At 48.4% G+C, this 16,417-nt stretch overlaps 2 protein-coding genes across 2 annotated transcripts in view; one reads left to right on the top strand and one right to left on the bottom strand.

The window, feature by feature from the left end:
• Positions 1–1,856: 1,856 nt before the first annotated feature.
• LOC139543165 (potassium voltage-gated channel subfamily A member 2-like) lies at positions 1,857–8,275 on the top strand. The gene is made up of 3 exons (XM_071349415.1): positions 1,857–2,071; positions 6,000–6,243; positions 6,529–8,275. Exons 1-3 carry the CDS (start codon positions 1,902–1,904, stop codon positions 7,660–7,662), a joined length of 1,548 nt encoding a protein of 515 aa, XP_071205516.1. The 5' UTR covers positions 1,857–1,901; the 3' UTR covers positions 7,663–8,275.
• Positions 7,669–16,417, bottom strand: part of LOC139541905 (uncharacterized) — a 54,629-nt gene continuing 45,880 nt past the window's right edge. The window contains exons 2-3 of the mRNA XM_071346786.1: positions 10,541–11,820; positions 7,669–7,706 (exon numbers count right to left, since the gene is read on the bottom strand). Of these exons, the coding sequence (XP_071202887.1) occupies positions 7,669–7,706; positions 10,541–11,820 (1,318 nt within the window). The remainder of the gene's footprint in view (positions 7,707–10,540; positions 11,821–16,417) is intronic.

The raw sequence follows: 16,417 nt of genomic DNA, 5'->3' as shown, positions 1-16,417 counted from the left end.
GAGACCGAGTCACTAATACAAGCAGACAAGATTGTACCGAAGCTATAACATTATTCATTATATAGATTATTATGTGTTTTAAAATGAATGTGAAACAAGCTGGTTAATATGTTTCTGTTTCTCTGTTCTGTCTTCTCCAGGTCACAACTACCTGTTCTGTCTTCTCCAGGTCACAACTACCCAGCCTGTTCTGTCTTCTCCAGGTCACAACTACCTGTTCTGTCTTCTCCAGGTCACAACTACCCAGCCTGTTCTGTCTTCTCCAGGTCACAACTACCCAGCCTGTTCTGTCTTCTCCAGGTCACAACTGCCCAACCTGTTCTGTCTTCTCCAGGTCACAACTACCCAGCCTGTTCTGTCTTCTCCAGGTCACAACTGCCCAGCCTGTTCTGTCTTCTCCAGGTCACAACTGCCCAGCCTGTTCTGTCTTCTCCAGGTCACAACTGCCCAGCCTGTTCTGTCTTCTCCAGGTCACAACTGCCCAACCTGTTCTGTCTTCTCCAGGTCACAACTGCCCAGCCTGTTCTGTCTTCTCCAGGTCACAACTGCCCAGCCTGTTCTGTCTTCTCCAGGTCACAACTGCCCAGCCTGTTCTGTCTTCTCCAGGTCACAACTGCCCAGCCTGCTCTGTCTTCTCCAGGTCACAACTGCCCAGCCTGTTCTGTCTTCTCCAGGTCACAACTGCCCAACCTGTTCTGTCTTCTCCAGGTCACAACTGCCCAGCCTGTTCTGTCTTCTCCAGGTCACAACTGCCCAGCCTGTTCTGTCTTCTCCAGGTCACAACTGCCCAACCTGTTCTGTCTTCTCCAGGTCACAACTACCCAGCCTGTTCTGTCTTCTCCAGGTCACAACTGCCCAGCCTGTTCTGTCTTCTCCAGGTCACAACTGCCCAGCCTGTTCTGTCTTCTCCAGGTCACAACTGCCCAGCCTGTTCTGTCTTCTCCAGGTCACAACTGCCCAGCCTGTTCTGTCTTCTCCAGGTCACAACTGCCCAGCCTGTTCTGTCTTCTCCAGGTCACAACTGCCCAGCCTGTTCTGTCTTCTCCAGGTCACAACTGCCCAACCTGTTCTGTCTTCTCCAGGTCACAACTGCCCAGCCTGTTCTGTCTTCTCCAGGTCACAACTGCCTGTTCTGTCTTCTCCAGGTCACAACTGCCCAGCCTGTTCTGTCTTCTCCAGGTCACAACTGCCCAGCCTGTTCTGTCTTCTCCAGGTCACAACTGCCCAGCCTGTTCTGTCTTCTCCAGGTCACAACTGCCCAACCTGTTCTGTCTTCTCCAGGTCACAACTGCCCAGCCTGTTCTGTCTTCTCCAGGTCACAACTGCCTGTTCTGTCTTCTCCAGGTCACAACTGCCCAGCCTGTTCTGTCTTCTCCAGGTCACAACTGCCCAGCCTGTTCTGTCTTCTCCAGGTCACAACTGCCCAGCCTGTTCTGTCTTCTCCAGGTCACAACTGCCCAGCCTGTTCTGTCTTCTCCAGGTCACAACTGCCCAGCCTGTTCTGTCTTCTCCAGGTCACAACTGCCCAACCTGTTCTGTCTTCTCCAGGTCACAACTGCCCAGCCTGTTCTGTCTTCTCCAGGTCACAACTGCCCAGCCTGTTCTGTCTTCTCCAGGTCACAACTGCCCAACCTGTTCTGTCTTCTCCAGGTCACAACTGCCCAACCTGTTCTGTCTTCTCCAGGTCACAACTGCCTGTTCTGTCTTCTCCAGGTCACAACTGCCCAGCCTGTTCTGTCTTCTCCAGGTCACAACTGCCCAACCTGTTCTGTCTTCTCCAGGTCACAACTGCCCAACCTGTGTGTTCCTCTGCTCCCCCCCCCCCCCCGCGGTCCTTCCGCTACTGCGCCCCCCCCCCGCTGCCCATCTGAACGCTGCAGGCCCCGCCTTACTCCTCTACCATGACGGTTGCTACAGGGGACCCGGGGGACGACACATACGAACCGGAACTGAGCCACGAGTGCTGCGAGCGCGTAGTCGTCAATATCTCCGGGCTGCGCTTTGAGACGCAGCTAAAAACCCTCTCCCAGTTCCCTGAAACTCTGCTGGGGGACCCCAAGAAGAGGATGAGGTAACTATACCACCTATATATGTTATTATCCTGTATTGATCATAACCCTAACTCTTACCCCAACAAGAGGATGAGGTAACTATACCACTTATATAGGTTATTATCCTGTATTGATCATAACCCTAACTCTTACCCCAAGAAGAGGATGAGGTAACTATACCACTTATATAGGTTATTATCCTGTATTGATGATAACCCTAACTCTAACTCCAACAAGAGGATGAGGTAACTATACCACTTATATAGGTTATTATCCTGTATTGATCATAACCCTAACTCTAACCCCAAGAAGAGGATGAGGTAACTATACCACTTATATAGGTTACTATTAGGGCTGTCAACGATAACAAAAATGGTATCGGGTTGATTGCAGGATTTGCTGTGATTAATGGGAAATCCAGATATTGCTAAAGTTGAGCTTTAAATGTCAGGAGTTGTGAAAAACTGAGTTTAAATGTATTTGGCTAAGGTGTATGTAAACGTCCCACTTCAACAGTACATGTAAGTATATGGATGAGTGATGGCCAAGCAGCATAGGCAAGGTGCAATAGATGGTATAAAACACACTATATACATGTGATATGAGTAATGTAAAATATGTAAACATAATCCAATTTGTAAGTCGCTCTGGATAAGAGCGTCTGCTAAATGACTTAAATGTAAATGTAAATGTAATTAAAGTGACATTATTTAGAGTGGAATTGTATAAAGTGACTAGTGATCCATTTATTAAAGTGGCCAGTGATTGGGTCTCAGTGTAGGCAGCAGCGTCTCTGAGTTAGTGATTGCTGTTTAGCAGTCTGAAGGCCTTGAGATAGAAGCTGTTTTTCAGTCTCTCTATCCCAGCTTTGATGCACCTGTACTGACCTCGCCTTCTGGATGGTAGCGGTGTGAACAGGCAGTGGCTCGGGTGGTTGTTGTCCTTGATGATCTTTTGGCCTTCCTGTGACATCAGGTGCTATAGGCGTCATGGAGGGCAGGTAGTTTGCCCCCAGTGATGCGTTGTGCAGACCTCACTACCCTCTGGAGAGCCTTGCGTTTGAGAGCAGTGCAGTTGCTGTACCAGGCTGTGATACAGCCTGACAAGATGCTCTCGAATGTGCATCTGTATAAGTTTTGGGCGACAAGCCAAATTTCTTCAGCGTCCTGAGGTTGAAGAGGCGCTGTTGCACCTTCTTCACCACACTGTCTGTGTGGGTGGACCATTTCAGTTTGTCTGTGCTGCTGTCCCTTTGATATGGATAGGGGGGTGCTCCCTCAAGTCCACGATCATCTCCTTTGTTTTGTTGACATTGAGTGAGAAGTTGTTTTCCTGACACCACACTCTGAGTGCCCTCACCTCCTCCCTGTAGACCCTGTCCCTGTCGTTGTTGGTAATCAAGCCTACCACTGTAGTGTCGTCTGCAAACTTGATGATTGAGTTGGAGGCGTGCATGGCCACGCAGTCGTGGGTGAACAGGGAGTACAGGAGGGGGCTGAGCACGCACCCTTGTGGGGCCCCAGTGTTGAGGGTCAGCAAAGTGGAGGTGTTGTTACCTACCTTCACCACCTGGGGGCAACCTGTCAAAAAGTCCAGGACCCAGTTGCACAGGGAGGGGTTGAGACCCAGGGCCACAAGCTTAATGATGAGCTTGGAGGGTACTGTGGTGTTGAATGCTGAGCTGTAGTCAATGAACAGCATTCTTACATAGGGATTCCTCTTGCCCAGATGGGTTAGGGCAGTGGGCAGTGCGATGGCAATTGCATCGTCTGTGGATCTGTTGGGGCGGTATGCAAACTGAAGTGGGTCTAGGGTGGCCGGTAAGGTGGAGGTGATATGATCCTTGATTAGTCTCTCAAAGCTCACCATGATGACAGAAGTGAGCACTACAAGGCGGTAGTCATTTAGCTCAGCTATCTTAGAGTTCTTGGGTACAGGAACAATGGTAGCCATCTTGAAGCATGTGGGGACAACAGACTGGGATAGGGAGAGATTGAATGTGTCCGTAAATACACCAGCCAGCTGGGATGCCGTCTGGGCCAGCAGCCTTGCGAGGGTCAGCATTGGAGAAGGAGACGGGGGGGCTAAGAAGATGTTTAGTTTGTCTGGAAGTGTGACGTCGGTGTCCGTGATGTGGCTGGTTTTCTTTTTGTAGTCCGTGAATTCCTGTAGACCCTGCCACATGCATCTCGTGTCTGAGCCGTTGAATTGCGACTCCACCTTGTCCCTGTACTGGCATTTCGCTTGTTTGATTGCCTTGCAGAGGGAATAACTACACTGTTTACTTTCAGTCATATTCCCAGACCTCTTTCCACGGTTAAATGCTGCACTTTCAGTTTTACGCGAATCCATCCATGGTTTCTGGTTAGGGTTTAAGAGTCACAACATCAACAACATCTCCAATGCACTTCTTTATGAACGCATTCACAGAGTCAGCGGTTGATGTTGTTCTCTAAGGCCGACCGGGACATATCCCAGTCCTCGTGATCAAAACAATCTTGAAGCGTGGCTTCCGATTGGTCTGACCAGCGTTGAATGGTTCTCGTCACTGGTACATCCTGTTTGAATTTCTGCCTATAAGACGGTAGGAGCAAGATGGCGTCATGCTCGGATTTCTGAAGGGAAGATGGGGTAGGGCTTTGTATGCATCGCGGAAGTTAGAGTAGCAGTGGTCGAGCGTATTGCCCATGCACGTAGCGCAATCAATATGATGGTAGAATTTAGGTAGCCTTGCCATGTGCCTTTTACTGAGGAGTGGCTTCCATTTGGCCAGTCTACCATCAAGGCCTGATTGGTGGAGTGCTGCAGAGATGGTTGTCCTTCTGGAAGGTTCTCCCATCGCCACAGAGGAACTCTGGAGCATTCTGATAGTGACCATCGGGCTCTTGGTAACCTCCCTGACCAAGGCCCTTCTCCCCTAATTGCTCAGTTTGGCCAGTAAGAGTTCCAAACTTCCTCCATTTAAGAATGATGGAGGCCACTGTGTTCGTGGGGACCTTAAATTCTGCAGATAATGTTTTGGTACCCTACCCCAAAGCTGTGCTTTGACACAATCCTGTCTTGGAGCTCTACAATTCCTTTGACCTCATTTCTTGGTTTTTGCTCTGACATGCACAGTCAACTGTGGAACCTTATATAGACAGGTGTGTACCTTTCAAAATCATGTCCAATCAATTGAATTTACCACGGTTTAAATCCAATAAAGTTGAGGAAACATCTCAAGGATGATCAATGGAAACAGGATGCACCTGAGCTCCATTTCGAGTCTCACAGCAAAGAGTCTGAATACTTATGTAAATAAGTAAGGTGTTTCTGTTTTTTTATTTGTAAGAACTTTTGCTATAATTTCTCATTATTGTGTGTAAATTGATGAGGAGTTGTATTTATTTAATCCATTTTAGAACAAGGTTGTATACTTGCTGAGTACTTTACGAGAGGACAGTATGTTACGGGTATGTGAGACCAGGGAGACCTTGAGTTGTTTATTAGGAAATGGAACTGTACTAAGTAGATCATTTTAGGAACCAAACAACAATGTTGTCTGTCGTTGTTTGTTGCCACGACCGTTGCTGCGTAACCTTGCTGCATCGTCCTCTATTCATTTCAATGTGTTGACAGTTGGAGAAATCGTTTGAGGCTGAATTCAAAAAGTATGAAAGCCAACACTCCAATATTTTTGAACACTGTGTGTATTCATACGCTTTTTGGACTATGAAAGATGCTTATCTCCAGGAAGAGATGGAGGTAAGATAGGGACTTCAATACTTTACTGTTTATTGTCCTGTCAACACTAAGCTTTTTGGACTATTAACCCCAAGAAGAGAATGAGATAAGACAGCGACGTCAATACTTTACTGGTACTTTAGTTTTTATAACGTTATCTGTTATTGTTCTGCATTTGTGGTTGTATCTACTACTTGCAATGAATCTCTCTCGCTCTCTCTCCAGGTACTTTGATCCTCTGAGGAACGAGTATTTCTTTGACAGGAACCGGCCCAGTTTCGATGCCATCCTGTACTACTACCAGTCAGGAGGGAAACTGCGCAGGCCGGTTAATGTCACTCTAGACATCTTTTCAGAGGAGATCCGCTTCTATGAGCTGGGTGAAGAGGCCATCGAGATCTTCAGACAGGATGAGGGCTTCATTAAGGAAGAAGAGCGTCCTCTCCCAGAGAATGAGTTCCAGAGACAGGTACATTCAATTGTTATTTATTGGTGGCACATTGTCTAGTCAATATAAACTCAATATAAATATTTTATTCTGTTATTAGCAAATGTCTCAGAGAATGTTTTCTATCTGCTGTCAATTTGATAAGTGTGTGTGTGTGTGTGTGTGTGTGTGTGTGTGTGTGTGTGTGTGTGTGTGTGTGTGTGTGTGTGTGTGTGTGTGTGTGTGTGTGTGTGTGTGTGTGTGTGTGTGTGTGTGTGTGTGTGTGTGTGTGTGTGTGCGCGTGCGTGCGTGCGTGAACTTGAACAGGTGTGGCTGCTGTTTGAGTATCCCGAGAGTTCCGGCGCGGCCCGTATCATCGCCATCATCAGCGTCATGGTGATCCTGATCTCTATCGTGTCCTTCTGCCTGGAGACCCTCCCCGTGTTCCGGAACGACCATGAAGACAACAATGTGTTCCAGCCTTTCAACAACTCCTCGTCTTCCTACACCTCCTCCTACTTCACGGATCCCTTCTTCATCCTGGAGACGCTCTGCATCATCTGGTTCTCCTTCGAGTTCCTCGTCCGCTTCTTCGCGTGTCCTAGTAAAGCCGGGTTCTTCGGTAACATTATGAATATCATCGATATTGTGGCGATTATTCCATATTTCATCACGTTGGGTACCGAGCTGGCAGAGAAACCGGAGGACGGGCAGACGGGGCAGCAGGCCATGTCTCTCGCCATCCTCAGGGTCATCCGTCTGGTCAGGGTGTTCAGGATCTTCAAGCTGTCCAGACACTCCAAGGGGCTCCAGATCCTGGGCCAGACCCTGAAGGCCAGCATGCGGGAGCTTGGCCTCCTCATCTTCTTCCTCTTCATTGGAGTCATCCTCTTCTCCAGCGCTGTTTACTTCGCTGAGGCCGACGAGGCGGACTCCCAGTTCAGTAGCATCCCAGAAGCCTTCTGGTGGGCCGTGGTTTCTATGACCACCGTCGGCTACGGCGACATGGTGCCCACCACCATCGGCGGGAAAATCGTTGGATCGCTCTGCGCCATCGCCGGCGTGCTGACCATTGCCTTACCAGTTCCTGTCATCGTGTCCAACTTCAACTACTTCTACCACAGGGAGACGGAGGGCGAGGAGCAGGCGCAGTACCTGAACACTCCCGTTGCCCCCAAGGCCGACTCAGCCGAGGACCAGAAGAAGAGCAGCAGTAGCGGGAGTGGATCCCCCCTCAGTAAGTCAGACTACATGGAGATACAGGAAGCTGCGCTGTACCACAGCACTGAAGACTTCAGAGCAGAAAGCCTGAAGACAGGCAACTGCACCCTGTTGGCTAATGCTAACACGCTAGGTAATGCTAACACCTTGGCTAATGCTAACACGCTAGGTAATGCTAACACTAACACGCTGGCTAACACAAACTATGTCAACATCACCAAGATAAGAACGGACGTATAGCTGGATTCAGACGGTATAACACGAACTTCCTGGTTGACAGGGAACTGGAAGGAAATAGTAGAGAAGAGTGGAGGACTGAGGAAATACCCTTCCTCTCTCTGATGTTGTTAAAGGCTTGGAGCCCCTACTGGAGCTAGACTAGATCACTGACACTCTGATAGAGGCCCTGCAAGGTGGACCTTAGCCCCCCCATCTTACCCCCCCACACTGACCAGCCCCTAACTCCCCCCCCCCCCCCCATCTCCCTCTGTTGGGAGGTGAATCTTCCCTGTGTTCTGTGTCTGCATGGCATTAGTCTGGTCTGTGTGACTGTTAAACTGTCCAGTAGTCGTCTATATACACTGCTCGCTACAGTAGCACAATAGGAGGCGAACTGCCGACTGTCACTAGACCTAAAAACTCTCAGACAGCATAGAGGGACCACTCTGCTCAAACTGCCACAATCCCGTCAGCAGAGACCTAGGATCAGTTTTCCCTGAACAAGTCCTAGCCGTAACCAATAGGAGATATAAGGCAAAACTGATCTTAGATCAGGGTCTCATCATCTTCTAATTAACTAGCTCTAACTGCCAGCCGATAGGAGCTTATTGACCCCACCTCTCCCACCCCGTACCCCCTGAACCTCTCTCCCACCCCATACCCCCTGAACCTCTCTCCCACCCCATACCCCCTGAACCTCTCTCCCACCCCATACCCCCTGAACCTCTCTCCCACCCCATACCCCCTGAACCTCTCTCCCACCCCATACCCCCTGAACCTCTCTCCCACCCCATACCCCCTGAACCTCTCCCCCACCCCGTACCCCCTGAACCTCTCTCCCACCCCATACCCCCTGAACCTCTCTCCCACCCCGTACCCCCTGAACCTCTCTCCCACCCCATACCCCCTGAACATCTCTCCCACCCCATACCCCCTGAAACTCTCTCCCACCCCATACCCTCTGAACCTCTCTCCCACCCCATACCCCCTGAACCTCTCTCCCACCCCATACCCCCTGAACCTCTCTCCCACCCCATACCCCCTGAACCTCTCTCCCACCCCATACCCCCTGAAACTCTCTCCCACCCCATACCCTCTGAACCTCTCTCCCACCCCATACCCTCTGAACCTCTCTCCCACCCCATACCCCCTGAAACTCTCTCCCACCCCGTACCCCCTGAACCTCTCTCCCACCCCATACCCTCTGAACCTCTCTCCCACCCCATACCCCCTGAAACTCTCTCCCACCCCGTACCCCCTGAACCTCTCTCCCACCCCATACCCTCTGAACCTCTCTCCCACCCCATACCCCCTGAAACTCTCTCCCACCCCGTACCCCCTGAACCTCTCCCACCCCATACCCCCTGAAACTCTCTCCCACCCCGTACCCCCTGAACCTCTCCCACCCCATACCCCCTGAACATCACTCCCACCCCATACCCTCTGAAACTCTCTCCCACCCCGTACCCCCTGAAACTCTCTCCCACCCCATACCCCCTGAAACTCTCTCCCACCCCGTACCCCCTGAACCTCTCCCACCCCATACCCCCTAAACATCTCTCCCACCCCATACCCTCTGAAACTCTCTCCCACCCCGTACCCCCTGAACCTCTCTCCCACCCCGTACCCCCTGAACCTCTCTCCCACCCCATACCCCCTGAAACTCTCTCCCACCCCATACCCCCTGAACCTCTCTCCCACCCCATACCCCCTGAACCTCTCTCCCACCCCATACCCCCTGAACATCTCTCCCACCCCATACCCTCTGAAACTCTCTCCCACCCCGTACCCCCTGAACCTCTCTCCCACCCCATACCCCCTGAACCTCTCTCCCACCCCATACCCCCTGAAACTCTCTCCCACCCCATACCCCCTGAACCTCTCTCCCACCCCATACCCCTCTGAACCTCTCTCCCACCCCGTACCCCCTGAACCTCTCTCCCACCCCATACCCCCTGAACCTCTCTCCCACCCCATACCCCCTGAAACTCTCTCCCACCCCATACCCCCTGAAACTCTCTCCCACCCCATACCCCCTGAAACTCTCTCCCACCCCATACCCCCATACTACTACTGGGGATACTACTACTGGGATTACTACTACTGGGGTTACTACTACTGGGATTACTACTACTGGGGTTACTACTACTGGGGTCAATACTACTGGGGTTACTACTACTGGGGTTACTACTACTGGGGTTACTACTACTGGGATTACTACTACTGGGGTTACTACTACTGGGATTACTACTACTGGGATTACTACTACTGGGGTTACTACTACTGGGATTACTACTACTGGGATTACTACTACTGGGGTTACTACTACTGGGATTACTACTACTGGGGTTACTACTACTGGGGTTACTACTACTGGGATTACTACTACTGGGGTTACTACTACTGGGGTTACTACTACTGGGGTTACTACTACTGGGGTTACTACTACTGGGATTACTACTACTGGGGATACTACTACTGGGATTACTACTACTGGGGTTACTACTACTGGAGTTACTACTACTGGGATTACTACTACTGGGATTACTACTACTGGGGTTACTACTACTGGGGTTACTACTACTGGGATTACTACTACTGGGGTTACTACTACTGGGGTTACTACTACTGGGATTACTACTACTGGGATTACTACTACTGGGATTACTACTACTGGGATTACTACTACTGGGGTTACTACTACTGGGATTACTACTACTGGGGATACTACTACTGGGGTTACTACTACTGGGATTACTACTACTGGGGTTACTACTACTGGGGTTACTACTACTGGGATTACTACTACTGGGGATACTACTCCTGGGATTACTACTACTGGGGTTACTACTACTGGAGTTACTACTACTGGGATTACTACTACTGGGATTACTACTACTGGGGTTACTACTACTGGGATTACTACTACTGGGGATACTACTACTGGGATTACTACTACTGGGGTTACTACTACTGGAGTTACTACTACTGGGATTACTACTACTGGGGTTACTACTACTGGGGTTACTACTACTGGGATTACTACTACTGGGGATACTACTACTGGGATTACTACTACTGGGGTTACTACTACTGGAGTTACTACTACTGGGATTACTACTACTGGGATTACTACTACTGGGGTTACTACTACTGGGGTTATTACTACTGGGGTTACTACTACTGGGATTACTACTACTGGGATTACTACTACTGGGGTTACTACTACTGGGATTACTACTACTGGGGTTACTACTACTGGGATTACTACTACTGGGATTACTACTACTGGGGTTACTACTACTGGGATTACTACTACTGGGGTTACTACTACTGGGGTTACTACTACTGGGGTTACTATTACTGGGGTTACTACTACTGGGGTTACTACTACTGGGATTACTACTACTGGGGTTACTACTACTACTGGGGTTACTACTACTGGGATTACTACTACTGGGGTTACTACTACTGGGGTTACTACTACTGGGATTACTACTACTGGGGTTACTACTACCACTGGGGTTACTACTACTGGGATTACTACTACTGGGATTACTACTACTGGGGTTACTACTACTGGGATTACTACTACTGGGGTTACTACTACTGGGGTTACTACTACTGGGATTACTACTACTACTGGGATTACTACTACTGGGGTTACTACTACTGGGGTTACTACTACTGGGATTACTACTACTGGGATTACTACTACTGGGATTACTACTAATGGGGTTTATACTAGTGGGGTTACTACTACTGGGGTTACTACTACTGGGGTTACTACTACTGGGGTTACTACTACTGGGGTTACTACTACTGGGGTTACTACTACTGGGATTACTACTACTGGGATTACTACTACTGGGATTACTACTACTGGGATTACTACTACTGGGGTTACTATTACTGGGGTTACTATTACTGGGGTTACTACTACTGGGATTACTACTACTGGGGTTACTACTACTGGGATTACTACTACTGGGGTTACTACTACTGGGGTTACTACTACTGGGATTACTACTACTACTGGGATTACTACTACTGGGGTTACTACTACTGGGGTTACTACTACTGGGATTACTACTACTGGGATTACTACTACTGGGATTACTACTACTGGGATTACTACTAATGGGGTTTATACTAGTGGGGTTACTACTGCCTATGTTTCTACCCCAAACCACCCCATCTACTCCCTGAATTGTTTTTTCCTTTTCTCTCCTCTCCCCCCCCCCCCTCTCTCTCACCCCTCCCACTCTAACAGAGTACTGTTCTGTTCCAACCCACTGCTCATTGATAGTGATAGCTGCCCCACTGCCCAGTGATAGTGATATCTGCCCCACCGCCTAGTGATAGTGATAGCTGCCCCAATTCCCAGTGATAGTGATAGCTGCCCCACTGCCCAGTGATAGTGATGGCTGTCCCACTGCCCAGTGATAGTGATATCTGCCCCACCGCCTAGTGATAGTGATAGCTGCCCCAATTCCCAGTGATAGTGATAGCTACCCCACTGCCCAGTGATAGTCATAGCTGCCCCACTGCCCAGTGATAGTCATAGCTGCCCCACTGCCCAGTGATAGTGATGGCTGTCCCACTGCCCAGTGATAGTGATAGCTGCCCCACTGCCCAGTGATAGTCATAGCTGCCCCACTGCCCAGTGATAGTGATAGCTGCCCCACTGCCAGGCGATAGTGATAGCTGCCCCACTACTCAGTGATTGTGATAGCTGCCCCACAGCCAGGTGATAGTGATATCTGCCCCACTGCCAAGCGATAGTGATAGCTGCCCCACTGCCAGGTGATAGTGATAGCTGCCCCACTGCCAGGTGATAGTGATAGCTGCCCCACAGCCAGGCGATAGTGATATCTGCCCCACTACCCAGTGATAGTGATATCTGCCCCACTGCCAGGTGATAGTGATAGCTGCCCCACTACCCAGTTATAGTGATATCTGCCCCACTGCCATGTGATAGTGATAGCTTCCCCACTGCCAGGCGATAGTGATATCTGCCACACTGCCAGGCGATAGTGATATCTGCCCCAGTGCCAGGCGATAGTGATATCTGCCCCAGTGCCAAGCGATAGTGATATCTGCCCCAGTGCCAAGCGATAGTGATATCTGCCCCACCGCCCAGTGATAATTATATCTGCCCCACCGCCCAGTGATAGTGATAGCTGCCCCACTGACAGTGTTATTGATGGCTGCCCCAGTGCCCAGTGATAGTGATGGCTGTCCCACTGCCTAGTGATAGTGATATCTGCCCCACCGCCCAGTGATAGTGATAGCTGCCCCACTGACAGTGTTATTGATGGCTGCCCCAGTGCCCAGTGATAGTGATATCTGCCCCACCGCCCAGTGATAGTGATAGTTGCCCCACTGCCGGTGATATTGATGGCTGCCCCAGTGCCCAGTGATAGTTATGGCTGTCCCACTGCCTAGTGATAGTGATATCTGCCCCACTGCCCAGTGATAGTGATATCTGCCCCACTGCCAGGCGATAGTGATAGCTGCCCCACTGCCAGGTTATAGTGATATCTGCCCAACTGTCAAGCAATAGTGATATCTGCCCAACTGCCAGGTACAATGATAGCTGCCCCACTGCCAAGCGATAGTGATAGCTGCCCCACTGCCAAGCGATAGTGATATCTGCCCCACTGCCAAGCGATAGTGATAGCTGCACCACTGCCAGGTGATAGTGATAGCTGCCCCACTGCCCAGTGATATCTGCCCCATTGCCAAGCGATAGTGATAGCTGACCCACTGCCCAGTGATAGTGATAGCTGCTCCACGGCTCAGTGATAGTGATATCTGCCCCACCACCCAGTGATCGTGATAGCTGCTCCACTGCCAGTGATATTGATAGCTGCTCCAATTCCAGTGATAGTGATATCTGCCCCACCACCCAGTGATAGTGATATCTGCCCCAATGCCCAGTGATATTGATGGCTGCCCCACCACCCAGTGATAGTGATATCTGCCCCACTGCCCAGTGATATTGATGGCTGCCCCACCACCCAGTGATAGTGATATCTGCCCCACTGCCCAGTGATAGTGATATCTGCCCCAATGCCCAGTGATATTGATGGCTGCCCCACCATCCAGTGATAGTGATAGCTGCTCCACTGCCAGTGATATTGATGACTGCCCCAGTGAACAGTGATAGTGATATCTGCCCCAATGCCCAGTGATATTGATTGCTGCCCCACTGCCCAGTGATATTGATGGCTGCCCCACTGCCCAGTGATATTGATGGCTGCCCCACTGCCCAGTGATAGTGATAGCTGCCCCAATGCCCAGTGATAGTAATGGCTGCCCCACTGCCCAGTGATATTGATGGCTGCCCCACTGCCCAGTGATATTGATGTCTGCCCCACTGCCCAGTGATAGTGATGGCTGCCCCACTGCCCAGTGATAGTGATGGCTGCCCCACTGCCCAGTGATATTGATGGCTGCCCCACTGCCCAGTGATAGTGATGGCTGCCCCACTGCCCAGTGATAGTGATGGCTGCCCCACTGCCCAGTGATATTGATGTCTGCCCCACTGCCCAGTGGTCTATAGTGAGGAATAAAAACTGCTGATAGGCTAACAGACACTGATACCTGATAGGCTAATAGAAAATGATACAACAGCACACACTTGTTGGTTTCTTTGCTGGTCAATTGTTATCTGTTGGGCTATCAACTAGTGTTGGGCTATCAACTAGTGTTGGGCTATCAACTAGTGTTGGGCTATCAACTAGTGTTGGGCTGTCAACTAGTGTTGGGCTATCAACTAGTGTTGGGCTATCAACTAGTGTTGGGCTATCAACTAGTGTTGGGCTATCAACTAGTGTTGGGCTGTCAACTAGTGTTGGGCTGTCAACTAGTGTTGGGCTATCAACTAGTGTTGGGCTATCAACTAGTGTTGGGCTATCAACTAGTGTTGGGCTATCAACTAGTGTTGGGCTATCAACTAGTGTTGGGCTATCAACTAGTGTTGGGCTGTCAACTAGTGTTGGGCTATCAACTAGTGTTGGGCTATCAACTAGTGTTGGGCTATCAACTAGTGTTGGGCTATCAACTAGTGTTGGGCTATCAACTAGTGTTGGGCTATCAACTAGTGTTGGGCTATCAACTAGTGGTGGGCTATCAACTATTGTTGGGCTATCAACTAGTGTTGGGCTATCAACTAGTGTTGGGCTTTCAACTATTGTTGGGCTATCAACTAGTGTTGGGCTATCAACTAGTGTTGGGCTATCAACTAGTGTTGGGCTATCAACTAGTGTCCAGCTTGTGTTTTTATTCGTATGTAAGCTAACCTCTAGCAGCTAACCTCTAGCATTTAGTTTGTCAGATGCTAACGTTACATAAAGTCAGCTCTGTATACTGTAAGCCAATTGGCTAATTGCTAGCTAACACCATCAGCGCTATGTGACATCAACATTAGCATTCTAACCAGCATAGTTTATCACTGGATGCACTTGTTTAAATTCAACTAGCTTGTCTGGTGACATTAGCAACCTACATGTTTGATTTTAGTGTTGCCATGCCCTCGTCCATCCATTAAGTTTATCTTACCATCAAACAATCTGTGATCGCATCAATTATTTATTATTTGGTAAGAAAGCGAGTTAGTTGCCATATTTTTGCCACGCCCAAAGTGAATGACAAAAAGCATCGAGAGTCTCTGAAGTGTGTCTGCTTCCCCAGTGGCACCCTTTCATTGCCAACGTAGTGCACTATATAGGGAATAGGGCTCTGGTCAAAAGTAGTGCACTATATAGGGGATAGGGCCCTGGTCTAAAGTAGTGCACTATATAGGGAATGGGTCCCTGGTCTAAAGTAGTGCACTATATAGGGAATGGGATGCCATTTGGTTCGCATCCATATGTCTGATGTCATCATGCTGTAGGAAGCTAGCTGACTTCCGAGGTTCAAGGTCACCAAAGACAGAGTCGCGGCTGCATTGTAACAGAGATTCATTTATAAATCAAGTGCACTGTCGTTGTTTTGTATCCACACTGAATACTTTTGATCCTGTCCTTGGTGTTTTATGTCTGTTTAACTAATATAACGCTGTAGTACTGGACAATATAATATAAACTGTAGTACTGGACAATATAATATAACGCTGTAATACTGGACAATATAATATAAACTGTAATACTGGACAATATAATATAAACTGTAATACTGGACAATATAATATAAATTGTAATACTGGACAATATATTATAAACTGTAATACTGGACAATATAATATAAACTGTAATACTGGACAATATAATATAAACTGTAATACTGGACAATATAATATAACGCTGTAATACTGGACAATATAATATAAACTGTAATACTGGACAATATAATATAAATTGTAATACTGGACAATATAGTATAAACTGTAATACTGGACAATATAATATAAACTGTAATACTGGACAATATAATATAAACTGTAGTACTGGACAATATAATATAAATTGTAATACTGGACAATATAGTATAAACTGTAATACTGGACAATATAATATAAACTGTAATACTGGACAATATAATATAAACTGTAGTACTGGACAATATAATATAAATTGTAATACTGGACAATATAATATAACGCTGAAATACAGGACAATATAATATAAACTGTAATACTGGACAATATAATATAAACTGTAATACTGGACAATATAATATAAACTGTAATACTAAGAATTTGTTTGTAACTGACTAGTTAAATAAAGGTAAAAACAAATTTTTTTAATTGTCTGCTCTGTCCTGTATTGTC

This window comes from Salvelinus alpinus, chromosome 17 (genome assembly GCF_045679555.1).
Source record: "Salvelinus alpinus chromosome 17, SLU_Salpinus.1, whole genome shotgun sequence".
NCBI lineage: Eukaryota > Metazoa > Chordata > Actinopteri > Salmoniformes > Salmonidae > Salvelinus > Salvelinus alpinus.
The sequence above is the reverse complement of the archived record's forward strand: the minus strand, read 5'-3'. Positions and strand labels throughout refer to the sequence as shown.

What these genes read in the sequence shown, in the direction of transcription:
- LOC139543165 (XM_071349415.1), top strand. Translation starts at nt 1,902, where the DNA reads ATGACGGTTGCTACAGGGGACCCGGGGGACGACACATACGAACCGGAA. An exon ending in GACCCCAAGAAGAGGATGAG is followed by an intron (nt 2,072 to 5,999) that starts GTAACTATACCA and finishes CTCTCTCTCCAG; the next exon opens with GTACTTTGATCCTCTGAGGA. An exon ending in AGAATGAGTTCCAGAGACAG is followed by an intron (nt 6,244 to 6,528) that starts GTACATTCAATT and finishes GAACTTGAACAG; the next exon opens with GTGTGGCTGCTGTTTGAGTA.